This window comes from Cheilinus undulatus, linkage group 14 (genome assembly GCF_018320785.1).
Source record: "Cheilinus undulatus linkage group 14, ASM1832078v1, whole genome shotgun sequence".
NCBI lineage: Eukaryota > Metazoa > Chordata > Actinopteri > Labriformes > Labridae > Cheilinus > Cheilinus undulatus.
Window position 1 is genome coordinate 24,306,187 of NC_054878.1, and position 18,376 is coordinate 24,324,562.

The window sequence follows — 18,376 nt, forward strand, 5'->3', positions numbered from 1 at the left end:
TTTAATCACTCTCATCAGATTAGCTGAGCAGGGGCAGTCGAGGCCAAACGCTTCACAATTAACAGCGCAGAACCGGCCCACACACACTCACACAGTCACACATCCGTCAGTGACTTTTCATTTGTGTGTGTTGAGTAAAGCTGCATTAAATCACGTTTGTGATCCCCTCACTCTGAGACAATGAGGAGCCAATTTAAGAAATGAGGACCACCAGGATGAGGAGGAGGAGGAAGAGTCACTGTTCTGTTGTTCTGTACCTCCTCAAACATGCATGTCCACTACGAGCTGATTAAATAAATCCATCTTTAGTGTCTTGGAGAATAGAGATGTGATTCTTTAAGTTTTTTGCAAATCTTTCTTTGAATTTGCTTCAATTCCAATTCTGGGGGTCCAAATTGAGAATAGATTTTCAATTAGAAATGATTTCTGATTCACAGCACATTCTCTATTTTCTTATAAAAAGGTGATCATTTCAGCATGTTCTCCAGTCTGCTGTGCACTCAGGGGCTGTGATTTATCATTTGACATTAAAAAGCTAAATATCATGTTCTTTGCTAAAGATAATTCTTTTTAAGCATATTTGCAGCGTTTTGATCAGTTAAAAACATTAATAAAGAAGAAAAAGTTATTTGTGACTAAATTGAAATTTTAAAATGAATAGAATGTTTGTCAGACACTCGTCAGTGAAAAACAACAATCACAAATCCAAAGCCTTCACTGTAAACAATGCTGTGGGAGAGTGGTAGTTATATTTTTAAAAATTTCCATGTTGACTCGTGACTTCTGAGTTGAAATTTTTAGTCGTAGTTTGGTTACAACATTATTAGGACACTGAAGTATATAGTAGCCTATATGCTAAGAAGAAAGAAATGTCATGAAAAACTAAATAAAGGGTTCTCTAAGTTTTCAATATCTGTTTTTATCCAACACAATTAACATCTAGTCACCACTATGTCAAACACAGCACTGTAAACATTACCAACACGTAGAGCTAGCGCTGCTAATGCTAACAGCCCAGCTTATAAGCCACTAAGGGTGAAACAGTTTTTGTATTTGTCCCGTAGTCACACAGCCACTGTGTCCTCCAGTCCTGAAAAATGAAGCCAATGCAGAAGTGCAAAAAATTGCAATAACGCGAATGTCCACTTGAGGTTGGTTTACAGCCTGGTTCAAAAAATCAAATGTGTCTCATTAGCTAATGTCTTCATGTCCTCTTACTGTATCGGGGGTGAATTTTTTCCAAAAACCTTACTGCGCACTGATTGGCGCATTTCATTTCATTGACGGTTAGGTTGACAGGCAGAAGCTATGTTTCTGTCAACTAGAATGCTAGCTAGGTTGCTGACAGGAAGTCAAGCTTAGTGGGCGGGCTGTTGTTGATCCAAAGTTCGGTTGAGACAGCGATTTCAATATGGAACCCACCATGGATTGGCTTCAAAAACAGATGGAGTCCACCTATCGTAAGCAGACAGCTGACGTCACACAGGCTTTGTCCAATTTTTTTCTACAGTCTATGAGCGAGACCTGCTAGCCCCTTCTCCCTCTCCTCATCTCTGCGCTAGTTTTAAAAACCTTCTGGGTGTAAATGCAAGGAGGGTCAAAGATATTACCACTGATAATACATTTTAGAGCAGGGGTTTCAAGCTCATTTCGGGTCGTGGGCCAGATTTGCTCAAATGAGTCGTTCTGCAGGCTGGACAATTTTTTAGCAACATTAATACGACCAAATACTGATATATAGTCTGCTGTAATGTTTATAAATATAAATTATCTAATAATAGATGCACATACCATTTAATGAGTGCTGCATGTGTGCACGCTAAAGGATTAATTAGCCGAGTTTGAGTTGGATTTGAATATAAAACTTTCATTTAATGTCAAATGTAAACAAACACCAAATCAACTGAACTTTACATAAATACATTTAAATAAAAATACAATAGCTTATTTAAATAAATAAATAAAAATTAATAAATGAGAAATTAGGCTGAATAAGTAAAGGAGTAACAATTTTGTTCCTGCAGAGTTTGCACCCTTTCTCGAGGCATTTTATTTTACGGGGCTTCCTTAAAAAAAAAAAAAAAAAAAACTAAACTTGATATCCCAATGTATTTTTGCTATATCCTTATACATGATATATATCGACATATTTTGAAATGTCCTCTCAGCAGCTGTATTTAATTCAGTCCTAAATGACACTAGTTTGGTGATTAAAATAGACTGTTCTGTTGGATTTTTAATAAAATTGTATGCAGAAAGTAAAAATCAATATAAAGTCAAATTTAGCAGTTTTATTTTGGAAAGGACTTCATTCAATCTTTTACTAATAAATAAAAAATTACATAAATCTTGAAATAGTCGTTTACAGTGTATGGAAAGTCCTGAAATGTTTTCTGTTATGTTTACTATTGCTGATTATAAAATGTTTATTGCCCTCATTAAGGGTGAAGCAAACCAACACAAAACTCGCTAATCCTGCATGCAGCCAGAGGCCAAAACCCTGCAGTCTAGTCCTCCATTCAGGCTCACAGCTGTGATTACATTAGTCCATTATCTTTGCTGATGAACGCTGGACCAGTTTCTGACAAGTTTATGACACGAGAGCGTCTTTAGACCTTATTCAATAAACTCTCCTGTGTGATCATTGGGGGAAAAGCTTGTCCGGAGGCAGGAACATTTTAACTACTTCTTGTCCGTGTTTTAAGCTGTTAGGCTGAGATAAGTCTCCATAGTTGTGGAGAAGTGGATCACATTTGTCTGCTGCCGGGCCGTCTTCTTTCTGACTTGTACGACTCTGGCAGGGAGTTTTCAGCAAAGTGTTCGCACCCAGGCAAATCACGTATTTTGGGTTAAATGTCTTTATGAGATTTTTTAAATCCTGGCTTTTCAACAACACTGGGCTCATGTCTTTAGCGGCGTGTTGTGTTACTGCCGCCTTTATCTCGGAGTCATCTTGTAGCGTATTTTAATGCTTACCGCGTGAGTTAGACCTCTTCCTTTTCAAAGTTGAACGACTGTTCAACGCTGCAGATCCAGCGCTGTTTCTGGTTGTCCATCTTAAAAGGCATTTAACTAGCCGCTAACTTGCCACACTGCTCTGTTTACCTTCTTCTCCCTTGCTTCTCTCGCCACTGATGTATAAAAAAAAAAAAAAAAATGGCTGCATGTGCAGGAGTTTTCTGGATGGGCGGAGGAAAAGAAAAGACAGCTCTCTGCTGTGAGAGATTCGTTCAGGGACAATGGGAGAAGCAAAACTCCAGCGAGAAATTCACCCTGGCGGCTCAAAACTTCCACATAATTTATACTTGGATTTTCGCGATATAGTCATTTTAATGACACGCTACATTCATAGAGCGAGGACGAGCAGGTAGCGCCAGAATCTATTTGTGGCGGGCCTAATTTATTTGTGGCGGACCTAAACACAACTATAATTTGCATTTATTCACATGGGAAATTATTCAGCAAGGAGCATCACTACATGTGGATATTTTTGTTTTTGTCAGTTAAATGACTATGTTTACTCTTTAATTTTTTTTTAAGATGGTGCAACCAGGAAGTGTATTTCTATTTCAAGAAGCACCCAATAAAGCATTTTTAAATTCTTTGTCTTGACTGACGTCACATCTTTGTTATAGCTTAAAGCTAATAGCCACCGTGCTAGATATTGTTCTCTTTTTCAGATTGTTTTGTCTTCAGGGTGCAGTACAGAGACCAGTGTCAAGTTTTAGCTCTATTTTTGTCCCCCCCTCCCCCCCCACCACCACCACCATTCATCAACAAAGGTTAATCGACATGTGATACTTAACTGCAGAAACTTTGTGTGAATGTATTTTCATTTACATCTCCTTGTATTGTTAGCAGCAGTAGCAGCTCTTAGTAAGTAGGAGAAGGTAAAGAGAGATTTACCTGGCTGAAGAGAGAGAGAGAGAGCGGCATGTTTTTGGAGAGTACCTTTTTCAAACACCCTCCTCCTCCTCCATGCTCCACAGACTCACCCTGTTCTTCCCTTTCACTCCCTCACTCTTTTTTTCCTTTATAGCTTCCTACTACACCTGAAAAAGGGGCATTTTTGGAGCTATAAAGAGAGGGATAGTTTTACACCTCCCCAGGCTGGTGGAGGGATGGGGGTGGAGTGGTGAAGCAATGGAGGGAGGGAGAAGGCAAGGCACAATGTATTTTACATGAAAGGAAGGGGATAGAGTTACCACACCGATAACCACTCATACAAATGGGTAGAGCGGGGAGCTTTGGGCAGGGGACAGGTAAATGTGTTAGACTTTGTGTGCACGAAAGAGAGAGAGAGAGAGAGAGAGAATCTGGAGGATGGATAGAGAAGGAGGTTGTGTTTGTGTGGTGAGTAACATCCTTCATGAGTGAGCTTTGTGGTCGACACACGAAGTCACAGACAGGGATAACTCAATGATCATGTTGCACAGGTGTGTGTGTGTGTTTGTTGTGTGTGCGCTTTTGTGTGTGAGAAGAGACTGTCTTCCTTAAGTTAGACCTTTCTTTGAAACCTGCAACAATGTCTGGAACACCAGTTAAAGTGAATTCTTTCTTATCTATCTGTTTTGTATACATTTTGGATAGTTTTTAATAAATAATTTGAGGAATAATTAATCATTTTAGTGAATTAGTGTGTTTGTATTCTTGTAGGGTGCAGACGTGAATAATGACACCACTCCCAAGTCTCTGATATAGATATTTCATAGAGCTTGCAGTCACTTAGCCTTGCTCATCACAGCAGCCAGAAGGCACCTAGCACCTACTTTAATTTTAACCAGCTTTTGCAGACAAAATAATCCACTGTTTTTTAGAAGTTTGAAAACTAGCAGGTGTAGTTGTCAACTCCTCAGAGAGCCAGTTGTTGTTTCCTCTCGTTTTCATCTTCCACTGCCAGGCAACCTCAGCTATCCAAGTGTACACAACAATATCATTCAGAAACAGTTTTTATTTTTGACTGTTTGTTACACAACAAGGGCTGACACCTTCCAGTTGGTTTGTTAGTTGATGTGCTGTCATTCAACCAAGATCCTGTCCATCGGTTGGCCGTGTACAGGTGTGAGAACGAAACGGTGTGAGCGCACAGCTGACTGATTGAAAGATGTGAGGCCACACAGAGGGGCAAAGCAGGAGTAGAGACGTTTAACTTATTACATCATACCAAAGTAGTAACTATTTTTTTTAACTCAAAACACATTTATTCCAGTTGAATAACAGCCAATTAATAATGCACTTATTAAATGTAATTTTTACTCTTTTAAAATCCATTTCTTAGAAGCACAGTGAGCCATGGTGCCCTCAGTCAAAACAATAGAGACAAAAATAGAAGATCAACTCTGCTACATATTTGTTGTTTTAAGTTGAAGACTCTTTGAATAAACTGCACTCCGTAATATTACTAAATGATAAAACAATGTTTTGGTTTCTTTAATCAGTTTGATAAAATGAAGGCGAAAAGCTGTTAAAAGTGGCCTTCCTAGTTAATGCTGTGTGCTACTCACAAAGCATTCTGGAAGTTCTTAAGTGCATTTATAACAGCTTTTCTCTCTCATTATGTAAAACTGATCTATGAATCCAAAGTGCGGGTTAACTTTTTATGGAGTGCAGTTTTTATTGAACAGTCCTTGATTCAAAGTAAGCAGCCAAAGTGGGCAACCTGAGCAGCGTGTCTGGTCTCCACTCGACCTAGAAATACTTAGTGGGGCCACAACGTTACGGGTGGGGGATTGAAGTTCCATATGATGGGGGGGGGGGACCTGGGGTGATAAAACTCACAACTTGTGGCAGATAATAATCTTTGTCCATCACATGTTGCATCATCAAACATGAATGAGATAAAGCAACAGAAGTGCAGCTTTCTGAAGCAGTTCACGCTTTCTTATGTAAGTGTTGACAAGTCATGTCTGTCACAGTGGCTTTATCATAACAGCCTCTGTAAAAAGATATATCTAATTAAAAACTAAGAATTTCTCAGACTTATAAATCTATCTGAAAGTAATTCAGGTAATGTAAGGCCTCAACTGAAATATAGATATAAAACAAAGGAGTAGTTTAAAATCTTTTTAATAAACGTAGACATTCCAGCACAAAAAATGTCCATATTGTACCTTCAACACAGCTTTATGTTCTAAGTAAGCAATATTCGAGGCCTTATTAACAATAATAGATTAAAGAAATAAACAACAAGACAATAGTCATAAAGAGACACTGAGTCTGTCTCTGCTGTCTCTCTGGCTCCTGAAGAGAAGATAAACTGTTGTTGTTCCACTTATAGAACAAAGTTTTTCTCAAGGGCCTCTTAAAAGGGTTGAGGTACCTCCGTCACACTCTTTTAAAACACTCCTAAAGTCAACAAACCCAAAGCCAAGTCCTCTCAGAAATACTCCCAGCTTCCTCTCCTCAGTTCACTGCTCTGAAGGGCCCATGCCACACCACTCTTTTGTTTCTTTATGTCTTTTTTTGTGTTGTTTTGTATTTTACCAGGCGTGTTTCTGGACGACTCCCCAGCCCTGTTCTCCTCTTGCTGTGAAAATATGTCATCGGGGGATGTTTTTGGACGACCCCCTCCTCATGGGGGTCCTGCCTGGCTAATAATAAAGTGCTTGAGTTGTCAAGCGCTTCGGCAACACCCTAATCTGTTCTGACAGCTCGCGCTGCATATACGCTCTCAAACGTCCCACACACACAAACACGCACACGGCCATGAGCGCATGTCGGCATGCACCTATCGCACACTTTTAACACAGGTTTGCCCACATGTATGCACACACAGGTCCACAGACAGTCTATCAATCAAGGTGTTTATTAGGGTTGGGAGATAAATGCTGTGGGACAGGGCTGCATGCTGTCACCATGGTGAGTGAGCTAAAGGTGGCCGGTGCACAGTTGGAGATGGTGGCCCTGTTCCAAATTGGTCTCTGGGCCTGTATACATTCAGCACCTCCCCAGCTGTTTCTGTTATATGTAGCTGTATGGCAGCATTTAGACTGCTCTGTGTGATACTAAAGATTCAGTTCACTCTTATTTAAGAGTCTCTAAATTATATTGACATCCATGTAGGCATGTTTGTGTGGAAATTTTAGAACTTAACTCTACTTATGTAGAAAAATTTGATATTAGATGTGCTTTGAGATGCTGTACTAGGGCCATGAAGAAGTCAATATTTTCATTTAGCACAACAATGTGGTGTTGAGGATTTTTTTTTTACAGAACTTTAATGATTATATTTATTAATCTTCTGCCCTTTCTGGGTTTTCTTTCTCTGGCGTGTAACCCAGGCTTGTCTCCTCATCAGTGAGGCTGGCCACACACTACCTCCCCTGACAATCGTGAGTGGAGCAGACCCTCGTCGCAAGCGATTATTTGTCTGAATAATCCTCAGGAATGTAGAGTAAACATGATTATTTCTGATCCAAATTGCATCGTAGTCTCCCAGACCCTGAATGGTAAATATCAAACATGTTTGATATTTACGATTCTAGGTCGTAGTGCCTCTGACGGAGTATCTACAGTAACCAATGAGAGCAAGCAGACCAGGCAGCGTCACAAGATGGATCATACGTACTTTCACCACTCACAAGCATAAATACAACTGTTCTCTCATTCAAGCCAGGATTTTATCCTGATTCTTTTCCGTGTTTTATGATCTTTGCGGCAGCTGTAACACATGCCAGGACAGCCTGTGGTGGAAGGAAAGCATGCCAACGGTAACCTTGCAAAGCAGATGGATACGCCCATTTCCTTGTTTTTCACTGGCGAATCCATCTTGCAAAGCTCCCATCTGAATAGTTTGGGCTCGGTTAGAAAGTGACAGGACCAATCAGTGACGAGAGGCAGTACTTTCAGGCACAGAAGAGTCGTGACGTAAACAAGCAGCAGCAAGAGCTGAAGAAATTAGCGTGGATGCTGCTAAAGCGCCAGTTTTATCAGAACTTCACAACCATTTTTTGTTAAAAGAAGAACAAAGAACAGCAGTGAGTTGTTTTCTTTTCAAAAACAACAAAAGTCGAGTACTTACATGTCTGTAGTCACCATGTTTAGCATTATTCCTTGGTAGCTGCGCATGCGCAGCTCGATAGCGGCTACGTCACGTGTTTTGTTGCTCTGATTGGCCCGTAGAGATGTGACAGACAGAATGTTCATCCAATCACACTCTGAATTTTTTTCAAATCCTCTGCCTTTTCTCAAACGTTTCCTATTGAAGCTTTCTCATCTGGCATGTCAGGTTAAGCCAACGGTATAGACACACATGATTATCTTCTGAAGTCACGTGATCAAGTAAGATTGCTACTCGCTAGCAGGTTGACAGGTGTGTGGTCTCCAGGGACTCGACGATGTTGCTGAGATGTCTAGTGTGTGCATTCAGAGGATTAAAGATGAAAATCGTTAGAAATTGTCCTTATGTCTGTGGTCTGCCACATTTCTAAAAATTGAATGAATTTAAAAATCATCTAGTCTGTGGCCAGCCTTAGTGCATCAAGATGAACAACAACTTTCTTTCGTTAAAAGATTAAACTGGCTAAGGCATGTAGGGTGCAACCAAACTGTCAACTTCTCTATAGTGCGGGGGTCAGGAACCCGCGGCTCTTTTGCCCCTCCCAAGTGGCTCTCTGCAGCTGTGCCAAATTAACAAAAAAAAACAAAAAAAAAGTTTACATCAGACGAATATTTTTTGTAATACAATATTAAGATAGTTTTGTATATTTTCTCGAAAAAGTGTAGCTCTTTAGTTCACTTCTTACTTTATATTTACAAATAGGCCTACTTTATCAACTTATATGCATCATATCGTGCCTCTATGGCGCAGCGCATACTGGTGATTTCCTGTCTTGGGAACAAAGGTCTGGACACTGTCTTGTCACAAATAACACCTGAAGCAGGAGTTTTGTGCTCATCACGCAAGTTAAGTTTTAAATATCTGAAATCTGGTTTAGCACAGCAAGAGGGAAGGTTGGTATGTGAAAACGACAATCAACTTTGACAAGTTTTATACTAAACCGGTGCTTCTGTCGGACTAAAGTAGTGTCAGCGGAGGATGTGAATGTTGATAATGTTAATAACAGCGTGAAAAACTAAGCCAAGTTCACACTTCACAGTATCAGTCAGGTAAAGAAAGAGAAAAAGGAGGCTGAGGGATCGTTAGAGGGCTGTTTGAGCAAAATAAACAGGTAAGCTCATGTTTTATTATCACTCTCTACTCTGCTGCAGCGAAGTCGATATTATCATTCAGAAGATTGATACATTTGATGATTATTTAAATATCTTTGCCGTGCAATGGATGCAAGGTTGTGTACGAGTCTGCATTTGTGTTTTAAAAGATCAGATAGTTGATGTTTGTGCTGAAAATGTCCCATGTTGGTGTGGTGCTGTCCACGGTGCTGACATATGTCACTCACAGAGAGGGAGAAAGGCTGTAAAAAACTGATTCTACTCTCTCATGGACATTTTGAGTGATTATTGTGATTGCTCCGGTTTGTCCTTCTGACTGTATTGTTGAAGAAGTCTGTGACCCAGTGATCATGGATGCTGTTGTTTATTGATAAGGCCAAAACGCGTCTTTCCTACTGCATTCCTGTATGTGGCGTTGATAAACAGCAGCACAGAGAGAGGAGATGAAGTAGAGAAGGTTTCATCTGTAGGTGAACAGTAGGCTACTACAATATCCTGTATTAACTCTGTCTGACAGCAGGTGTAAGGAGTGTGTTTTGATGAATAAAGAAGTAATGGTAATGATTATATCAGTATCATTAAGGATAAAAATAAATAATCGCTGGCTGATAATAGCACTTATAGATAAAAACAAAAAATATGCACACAGTTGTTTCTATTGTAGTTCCAAATCCATAAATTATGATTAAAATGCCAAGTAAGAATAAAATAACTACTTAGTGGAAAGTTATCAGTGAGATCAAACAATGGATGGCCACATACCTTTGATCAATCAGTTATGTCAATAGACAAAGACTTAGGTTAATTGACTGACTGTCACCTTCATTAGAACGAAGGTTCAAATTCATTTTGCGGCACTTCAAAGATTTTCTGGAAGGGGGTACAGGCAAAAATGGCTCTCTCAGCCAAAAAGTTTCCTGACCCCTGCTATAGTGTAAAGCCGTGGGAAGCAGTTCCTGCAGTTGCATGAATGTATGATGTCACATGAAAACTATGAATAATAATTACATTAGTAACATTCATCGCATTAACTTTTTTACTAACTTGTTATATCACACAATAAGAAGACAAAACAACCAAAGAAGCCCTTATCTTTGCTTCACCCCCTAATACTCTAAAGTAACTTTACATTCCATAGATAAAGGACACTTTAGGATATACCACCATATATATATACCACCATGTACCACCATGTCCCCAATTTTTCCTTAAGCGATAAAGAGAGAGATGAGTCAAGATCTTAAGAAAAAATATAAAACTATGGATGCACAATATTGGATTTTTGCCAATAGTCAAAATGCCAATACTCACAGATTCATTTTAGCTGATACAGTTGTCGATACAGATATTTAAAAATACTGATATTATAAATAATATTATGCACACATTTTTTTAGCAAAACTGAGTAAAATCAAATAAATGGATGTATGTCTGCTTGGGGCTTCTGTATAACAGACTTTTTGCCATTTTTATTTCAGGTACTCATTAGCAACCAACAAAAAGCAGCTTTGAGATGCACTTTTGGTTCCTAACCCACCAGTTGAGAAGAACTTATTTAGGGGAACATATTTGGATTACAGACACTGGTAAAAAATAAAAATAAAAATAACAAACTTTAGCACATGTTCATCAGTTTTTATAATTTTCTAGAAAAATGATTTACTTTGCAAAATGTCTTGTAAAGAATAAATACAGACATCAATTACTTTTAGTGACACATTTTTTGTAATGAAAAGAGAGAGTTTGATCTTTGCTTTCTCTTTTTTATTCTTTTTTTTTTTTATTCTCACATGTATCCTAGCACTTGTACTTAAAGGTTGAAGCTGGTTTTGGTTTAAGGAGTGTGATGATCTTCATCTTTTTCCTTTGAGTTTATGACTGGTCTGTGTGGTCTGTTTGGTTTGTGCCTCCCATGCAAAACACCTTGACAGCCAAAGTGAAATAGTGCCACCTTCAGACCGGGCCCATCTCGCTACTACTACACCTCCTCCACCTCCACTCCAAACTCGCATATGACACACACACACACACACACGTGCAGCCGGTGTGGTTCCAATTAACAGAGCCTGTGTGAGTGTGCTCAGGTGTGCATGTGTATTTCTGGGTGAGACAGGGGAGGGAGTGTGTGAAGAGGAAGGTCAATTTCATGGTGTGAAGTTTATGGTCTAGTCTTTACTTTCTTCTGCACAGCGAGACATCGTCATTGCATCTCACCACATCTACACTTCAGCTACATGGAAATAATCAAGCTGGAGTTTGCACACAAGGGTGTTTTAAATTTGAAAATCTTCAACAGCTTGATTTATGTTTTGTATTTAAAGTTTCTCATTCTATTTTTTCCTAAAATGGGAAAAAAAACAATATGGAGAATGACACAAGAATGTAAACTATATAAAATGATTTGTCGCTTGATGGAGGCTTTGGTGAGTGTGTGGTGACAGCTAATAGAGAGCAAGACAGTGAGAGAGAGAGGAGGGGAGAGAGGAGGGGGAAGAGTAGGAGAAAGAGGGGGAGGAGGCTTAGGAGGAGGGAGACAGGACGAGTGAAATGTTCCTCATTACGAAGAGTGAAAGAAGACAGGAGCTGTGCCTGCACTGACTAAGAGAGAGTGAGAGAAAAAGGTTGTTTGTGCAGTTTGGGACTTTTTTTTCTGCAGCTTCATGAGAGACAGAAAGACAGGAAGAGAGAGAGATTAAGAATGCATTTTCTCTTGTGAGCAAAAACAAGAAAAACGTGACACCTGGAGTACAAAGTGAAAGAGAGGCAGGTAGAAAGAGCCGGACCGTGTGTGTCGGAGGACTGCAGGTTTTTATTTGTGTGTGAGACTCACCAGCTAGAGTGTAAGGGGAGAATATTGGATCGTACATCTCTGTAACGCTTTGTGGAGCTGCAAATTAACTGAATGAAGTGATTACAGTCTGAGGTAAGAAGACTGCGTCTCAAAAAGTGTTTCTTACATTAAAGTAGTTAATTCTGTTCAACAAAGCTGTTTGAGCACTCTAATTTAATTGTGTTATGCATTGCCAGTGTAGTGCACTAAATATTCTGATTTACAAGTTGTACTGATGAGTAAATATGCTGTTCATATTGCTGCTAGTAAGGAGAATAATATCTCTATTGAAGATTTATGCAGCGTTAATTAATTTATTTTTTTAATAATTAGAGCAGTACAATTAATAAGGTTAGAAGGTTATGTTGACAGCACTGTAGTTGTACAAGAGGAAGATACTTTTTTCAATACAAAAATGTCCAGAATATTTACAAAACTATTAAATCTCACTGAAGGTTTTCCTTTAATTTTAAATAATTTTAAAGATTTTTGGTTTAGGTATTACACTAAATTGGCTGATATTGTTAGTTATTTGTTTTCCTTTGTTTTAAACTGAAGGTGAAGTTTGGATCAGGATTATAAATCTGCATTGGAATAAGAAAGAAACAGTTTAGAGTAATAATATATACCATATTATTTCTTAAAAGGGAATTTTTAAAAAGATTTTTGTATTTTTACAAAAAAAAAAGAAAAATGAATGTGGCTTAGTCCAAAATGTTCTCTACATTTAAATGTATTTTTTAAAGTCATCATAAACTATATTTATATTTGTGTATGTATCCATGTATGTGTGTGAGTGCACAACGCTATAGTATCGGATGTCCCATTGCAGATGGGTTGGGTTACCAGAAACACGCAGCGCTATTCTTCTTTCTCTCTTTACCCTCCTTTTCTCTCTCTGCGCTGGATTGTAAGAGTTCGTTGTAAACTTTGTTGACACACTTTTATGTCAAATTACCCTCATTTTTGTGAATAAAAAAAAAAATCAAATTTACTGAGACAGAAAAAAACAAAGCAAGCAAAAAAAGGGCTGTCAAGATTAATCAAGTTTTTCGCGATGAATTAAGGTCCACAATTAGCACACTAATTTTTTTTAATTGCAATTAATCTCATACTTTATCATCCCTTTCAACACTTTGGTTTAGTCATGTCAGCTACTCCCTGCAGTCACAGTGATGTCATAATAAGGACACCACTGCTCCTTATTGTCTCATTTTACTTTTAAAAACTCAACGACAGCTCAGTGGACAAATCAGATGTCATCTGAACCTTGTGTTATCAAAATGTACCTTTTTTACTGTCCCCTTATTTCCTTTAAGATCCATACGTTCCTTTTTCTGTGGATAAGTTCATGTTGAATTCTTTGATCTAAGCATAAAAGCCTGTCAGTATCCAAACAGGAAGTCAGTATACCTCATATTAATCCAAAATAACACAGAAACAGTTCTGAATGCAATATAGTGGAATTTTAAAATATTAACAAAAGGCTGTGATCAGAAATTATGAGATTAATTGCGATTGATAAAATGTAGTCTTTTGACAGCACTTAAAAGAAGAACATCATGGGCTCATCAGCTTCACTGTGCTCCTCTCATGACACCTTTTTCTCACTTTATCCACTATTCGGCTGCCTTTTATCAAATCAAGCTTCCTGTTATCGTTACATCTATTACCTGATAATTATCATTAATAACTTACCACACAAACAAAGCAGTGTGTAATTCCCTTAAATAAATCATTGTTATTAGTGCTAATTACCTAGGCTACCTGTATTTATCCCTTAGGGAGTCCTTGCCCCACCAGGTTGTGTTCCAGAGTGGTCACCTGGCCAACCAGGTCAGAAGCCACCTATTTAAGAGGCTCAGGTGACACAAATGGGTCCTTCAGGCATTGTGGCCACCAAAGAGCACAAGAGGAGGCTCTTAATTTTATTATTAGACTTGAGCTTGGGAGAAGGAAACAGAGGGATAGTGTTGAATTGAGCATTTACATTTCTCTTGCTCTTTAAGAATTCAAACGGCCTCTGCTGGATCATAATTATTTGATGACGTATGCTAGATAAGTGGCTCTTAATGATATTCAAAGCTACATAAAGAGTTTCTTTAACACAGGGGTGTCCAAACTTTCTCCACTGAGGGCCACATGCTGAAAGTTATAAGGATGGTGGGGCCACTTTCATATACCTTGTCTTTATGATACTGAAGTCAGTCTAATCTAGGTAAAGATGTGTTTAGTGATTGGATATGCTTTAATGGCTTATTAATGGCAAACAAATGGTCAGTCATTTCAAGGATTTTAAGAGGGCCTATCAGGTTTCAGCTGAGCTCTGGTTGGCCCTAGCTATCACTGGATCTGCCCTGTTCAGAATGAGAATGAGGCTCCAGGTACCAGAGAATTTACAGTGTTGTCTCAGTTTGAGTACATCAATAATTTTTTCTGTCAAAATGTCTGTTTACAGAATTAGCACAGTAGTGCTGCCTATTGCTGAAACTAAAATATACCCTAGTCCAAATCCATTCATACCATCTTCACCATCTTCTGTGCTATCTTATCAACAGACGAGTATAGTTGCGTTACCATCCTGGACGAGCCCCCAAAGTAACACAAAATTATACTCATCATTCAATAATAAAACAGATCAAATATACACTACAGTCAAGCATGAGCTTCAAGTTCTAATGTGGGCCTTTTTTACTGATGTTATAGATATTGCTGCAGGCCGATTAAAAATGGGCCAAGGGCCGCATTTGGCCCTGGGCCATAGTGTGGACACCCCTGCCAGGTTTAAATGACGAATTTAAGAATGTGGACACACTAGGAGCCACACAACAAATTACAATATAAAAATCAATGGCTGACAGACTTAATAGTACAAAGTTAGACACAATTGAAGAACAGCCTCTGGTATATTTTATGCGAAGGCAATTTTAGTATTCGTTTAAATGTAGGTATATATGGAATAAAGTAGGAAAAGTAAAGACGCTGAGAGACTCAGAGGTTGACACTAAGAGAAAGTGTGTGACGGATTAAAGCACGATGATAAAAGCTTTTCAGGATCAAAGCCTGCGTCTGCTTGTTTTTCACAGATCATGTTGAGACAGAAACAGACCGGATAGTGCGTGCGCGTTTCCCAGTGTGGGTACACGCGCATACGCAGGCCGTGTGTACTCCCTGACGTCCTTACCTCAGCCTGTGTGTACGTTCTATGTGGATTGAAGTTTCTCACAGCCATGCTGTTGATGTCGTGACTGACAGCCTTGTTAAATTTCAGTAAAGCATGAAACGTGACATGAAAGTGGCTTGTGTATGTGCGTAAAGTGATCCATACGAGGGCAGCGGCTAACCTTTGAGCTCTGTCTTAAACAGTTAAGTGCTGCTTCATATTCGCTCTCTGCAGGATCCTCTAATCAGAACCATAACACGCACAGAAACCTCCCAGTTTCCACATACCTGCAGTCTAGCGTCTTGTTAGTCCAGCACTTTCTCCATATACTTACCTGTGATTGCGATAATGTGCAAATGACTCAAGTATTCGCTGCCTGGTTGAATTTGGAGTGGGTGTGTGCGTTTTTGTGAGTGTTTGGCACCTTGCGCGTGCCCTACACCTCGACAGTGTGTTGACACAGTGATTACAGGGCAGCTGGTACACATTGGCCCTCACTACGCCCTGCATTTACTGTTCTAATTAGTTCCTGTTCCAAATAAGAGCGAGGAATTTTAATAGAGAACCGCTGCTCTGTCGTCCAGCTTACCACACATGTTAAAACCACTCTCTGTATATGCAGTGAGGCTTGAGCGGTGTTTACTATTTTCCATAAATGAAGAAAATGCTCCATTGAGCGATGATGGACACGACCAAATGTCTCCCTCAAAAAGTCAGAGCTCATTTTAACATCCACGCATGGTGTGACCTGTTTAAAGGTGAAGAGTGGGCCGCCCCGACCTAACATGACCCCGCTGTGTCCTCTGAACTCTTAAAGGGGTTGAGGGTTTGGAGCTGCTGTTGAAGCGGGGTCACAGGTGAACAAGGGAAAGTTAGTATCTGTCATTTAGATGCAGTTAGCACTCCTGTCACAGCCTTGGAAACAAGCACACATACTCATGATTTATTTAGTATGATTTTGGCGTTTTAGTAGAATTTAAAGAATCTGAGCCCTTCGTGTGAATCATCTTGTTGTAATTTTCAGTTTACTTTGGGGTTGCTTTAAATCAGATTTGAGTTTTGGCAGCATTTTCTTTTCCTTTTCTTACAAGTGCAAAAAGCAGGAACTCATTTAGTTGTTATACACAACATTCATGATGCTAATAAGATTTGTCTCATTTGTAAACACTGCTTTATGAGGCAGCTTCATGACACAATGAACTCTGGTTTTTATTAAGTATGTGTGTGTGTAGTTTAAAGCTCCTGTGACAAGTTTTTAACTGGTTATGAAACAGGTTTATTTTGTTGCTGATGTCTTTTAATGTGCTTAAAAAAAACAAGCAAGACCATCCACAACAAGGTAATTTATTTCTCAGTAGATATTTTAGTATGACTGAAATCACTGCAGCAGGGTACTTGTCAAGTTGATTTACTGCTGGAACTACTAACATCATTTGCTATTCCACTGATTGTTATTAAGTGATACTTTCAACCATAAAAACAATCCAAAATGTTTCTCACTGGAGCTTTAACATTTCCTCTGCTCTGCTTTCTCTGCAGGTGAAGAAATCACACGGTGAATCTCATGTTCCAGACCCTTCGGACGCCAGGTACGCTCACACCTGTGTTTTTTATGATATAACAAACAACATTTTCTTAAACATGGGTGTGTTGTTGCACAGTTGTGTGCGCTGGTTGGTCAGTCAAGGTGCAGAGAGGTGAGGTTTCACTGCAGATGTGAGTCGTGATGAGGTCATCAACAGACAAACACGAACAGAGCCACATATACACATAGAAAGATATATTGATTCAGTTTGAGGGCAAGCAAAAGGGGTTGTGCTGTGCTTCTGCAGAGCAGGAACTGCCATACATTAATCACTTTGGACATTAATGTTAAGAGGAAGAGCAAAGATTGCAAGCTTTTTTTTTCTAGATTCAGCAATTTTGTAATATTTCCCTTAACTGGAAAACTGTTTGACAGATATTTTTTATACATACATACAGATTTAAACTCCCTTGTTCTCCTTTTTGAGGTGCTTGAACCAAGAAAACGCAGAGAGAAAAATAACAATAAAAACTGGTCACTTAAGCACCAATCTGTTAACTAGTCAGTTAAGAAGTCCTGAATAAAGAAAACAAAAAAGACTAAGTAATGAAAATAACACAAGACTGGAAAATAGGAAGTACAGAATAAGAAGAATGTCCAAAGTTAATACATGTGAAGCATCAGTTTTGGTCCAGGAACCCAAATTATTTCTAAACAGGCAATAGCAGGCCACCATCTTTTGTGAAAACTGGCAACTGGACATTTTAAGGAGTATTTCTTCTTTTCTGATGGAAGAAAATAAATTAAATCAGTCAGGCAGGATGTGGTTGGTGGTGGATTAGGGTTTTTCCACAGTAACAGTACGCATCTACTGGTGACAAATGAGGCAAAGGCAACAACCTCAGAGTTTTTCTTAGTTAGGTTGGCAGGTACAAGGGGGAGGACCCAGGGTCTGAACCAGAAGTTGACCCAATTCAGAACAAGTAAAAGTCAGCAAGTGTGATCTGCCAGTGAAACACCACATCAGTCACATTTGTGCCAACTAAGAGTCTTCTAAGCTGAATCTTTGTCATATGAATCTCATCTAATACTTTAAGATGAATTGAAGTTAATCATATATCTATGAAATAAAGCTCAAGCTAATTTTCCCTATGAAATGTGATAGAAGAGGGTATCCCAAATGATAATATTAAGTCATATCATACCAGACACCTATACTTGGGGCATTTCAATATATCAGTGTGTTTTACTCAGGTGTGTCTGTTACATTGGAGTTGACATTACTTTTTCTTTGTTACTGCTCCATCTCTCCTCCGCTCAGCTTTGCTGTTGTAGTTGTCTATCTCTGTACCCAGGTGAACTAACATACACATCCAAGGTCACTTATTAACGGGCCATGGTGTGGATCCAGGCCCAAGTGCCGTCCAACTCGTGTGTACCTGTTATCCCATTCTGAAGAGCTCTCCTGTTTCAACTTGTGCAGCTTTTTTACATTTATGGAGACCTGTATTTTTTTGACTGCGTTTTCAGTGCAGCCAGAGCAGCTCTGCTGGACTGCTCAAACCTGCGAGACAGAGGAGTTCATGCAGTAAACTACAGAATCATGCCGATTTAAAGATAATACTGAAGTGCTATTAAAACATAAACACATATGAAACTATTTTTCTGAACTACGGGAGTTGGAGAA

At 39.0% G+C, this 18,376-nt stretch overlaps 1 protein-coding gene across 5 annotated transcripts in view; it reads left to right on the plus strand.

The window, feature by feature from the left end:
* The window catches only part of eya4 (EYA transcriptional coactivator and phosphatase 4), a 73,968-nt gene that overhangs the window by 25,310 nt on the left and 30,282 nt on the right, over positions 1-18,376 (plus strand). For 4 of the 5 annotated variants that reach the window (XM_041805526.1, XM_041805524.1, XM_041805525.1 and 1 more), the window contains exon 3: positions 16,704-16,753. In XM_041805526.1, coding sequence (XP_041661460.1) covers positions 16,704-16,753 — 50 coding nt within the window. Of the gene's footprint in view, positions 1-11,865; positions 12,095-16,703; positions 16,754-18,376 lie in introns of those variants that run through there. The other variant, XM_041805527.1, reaches the window with a different exon arrangement.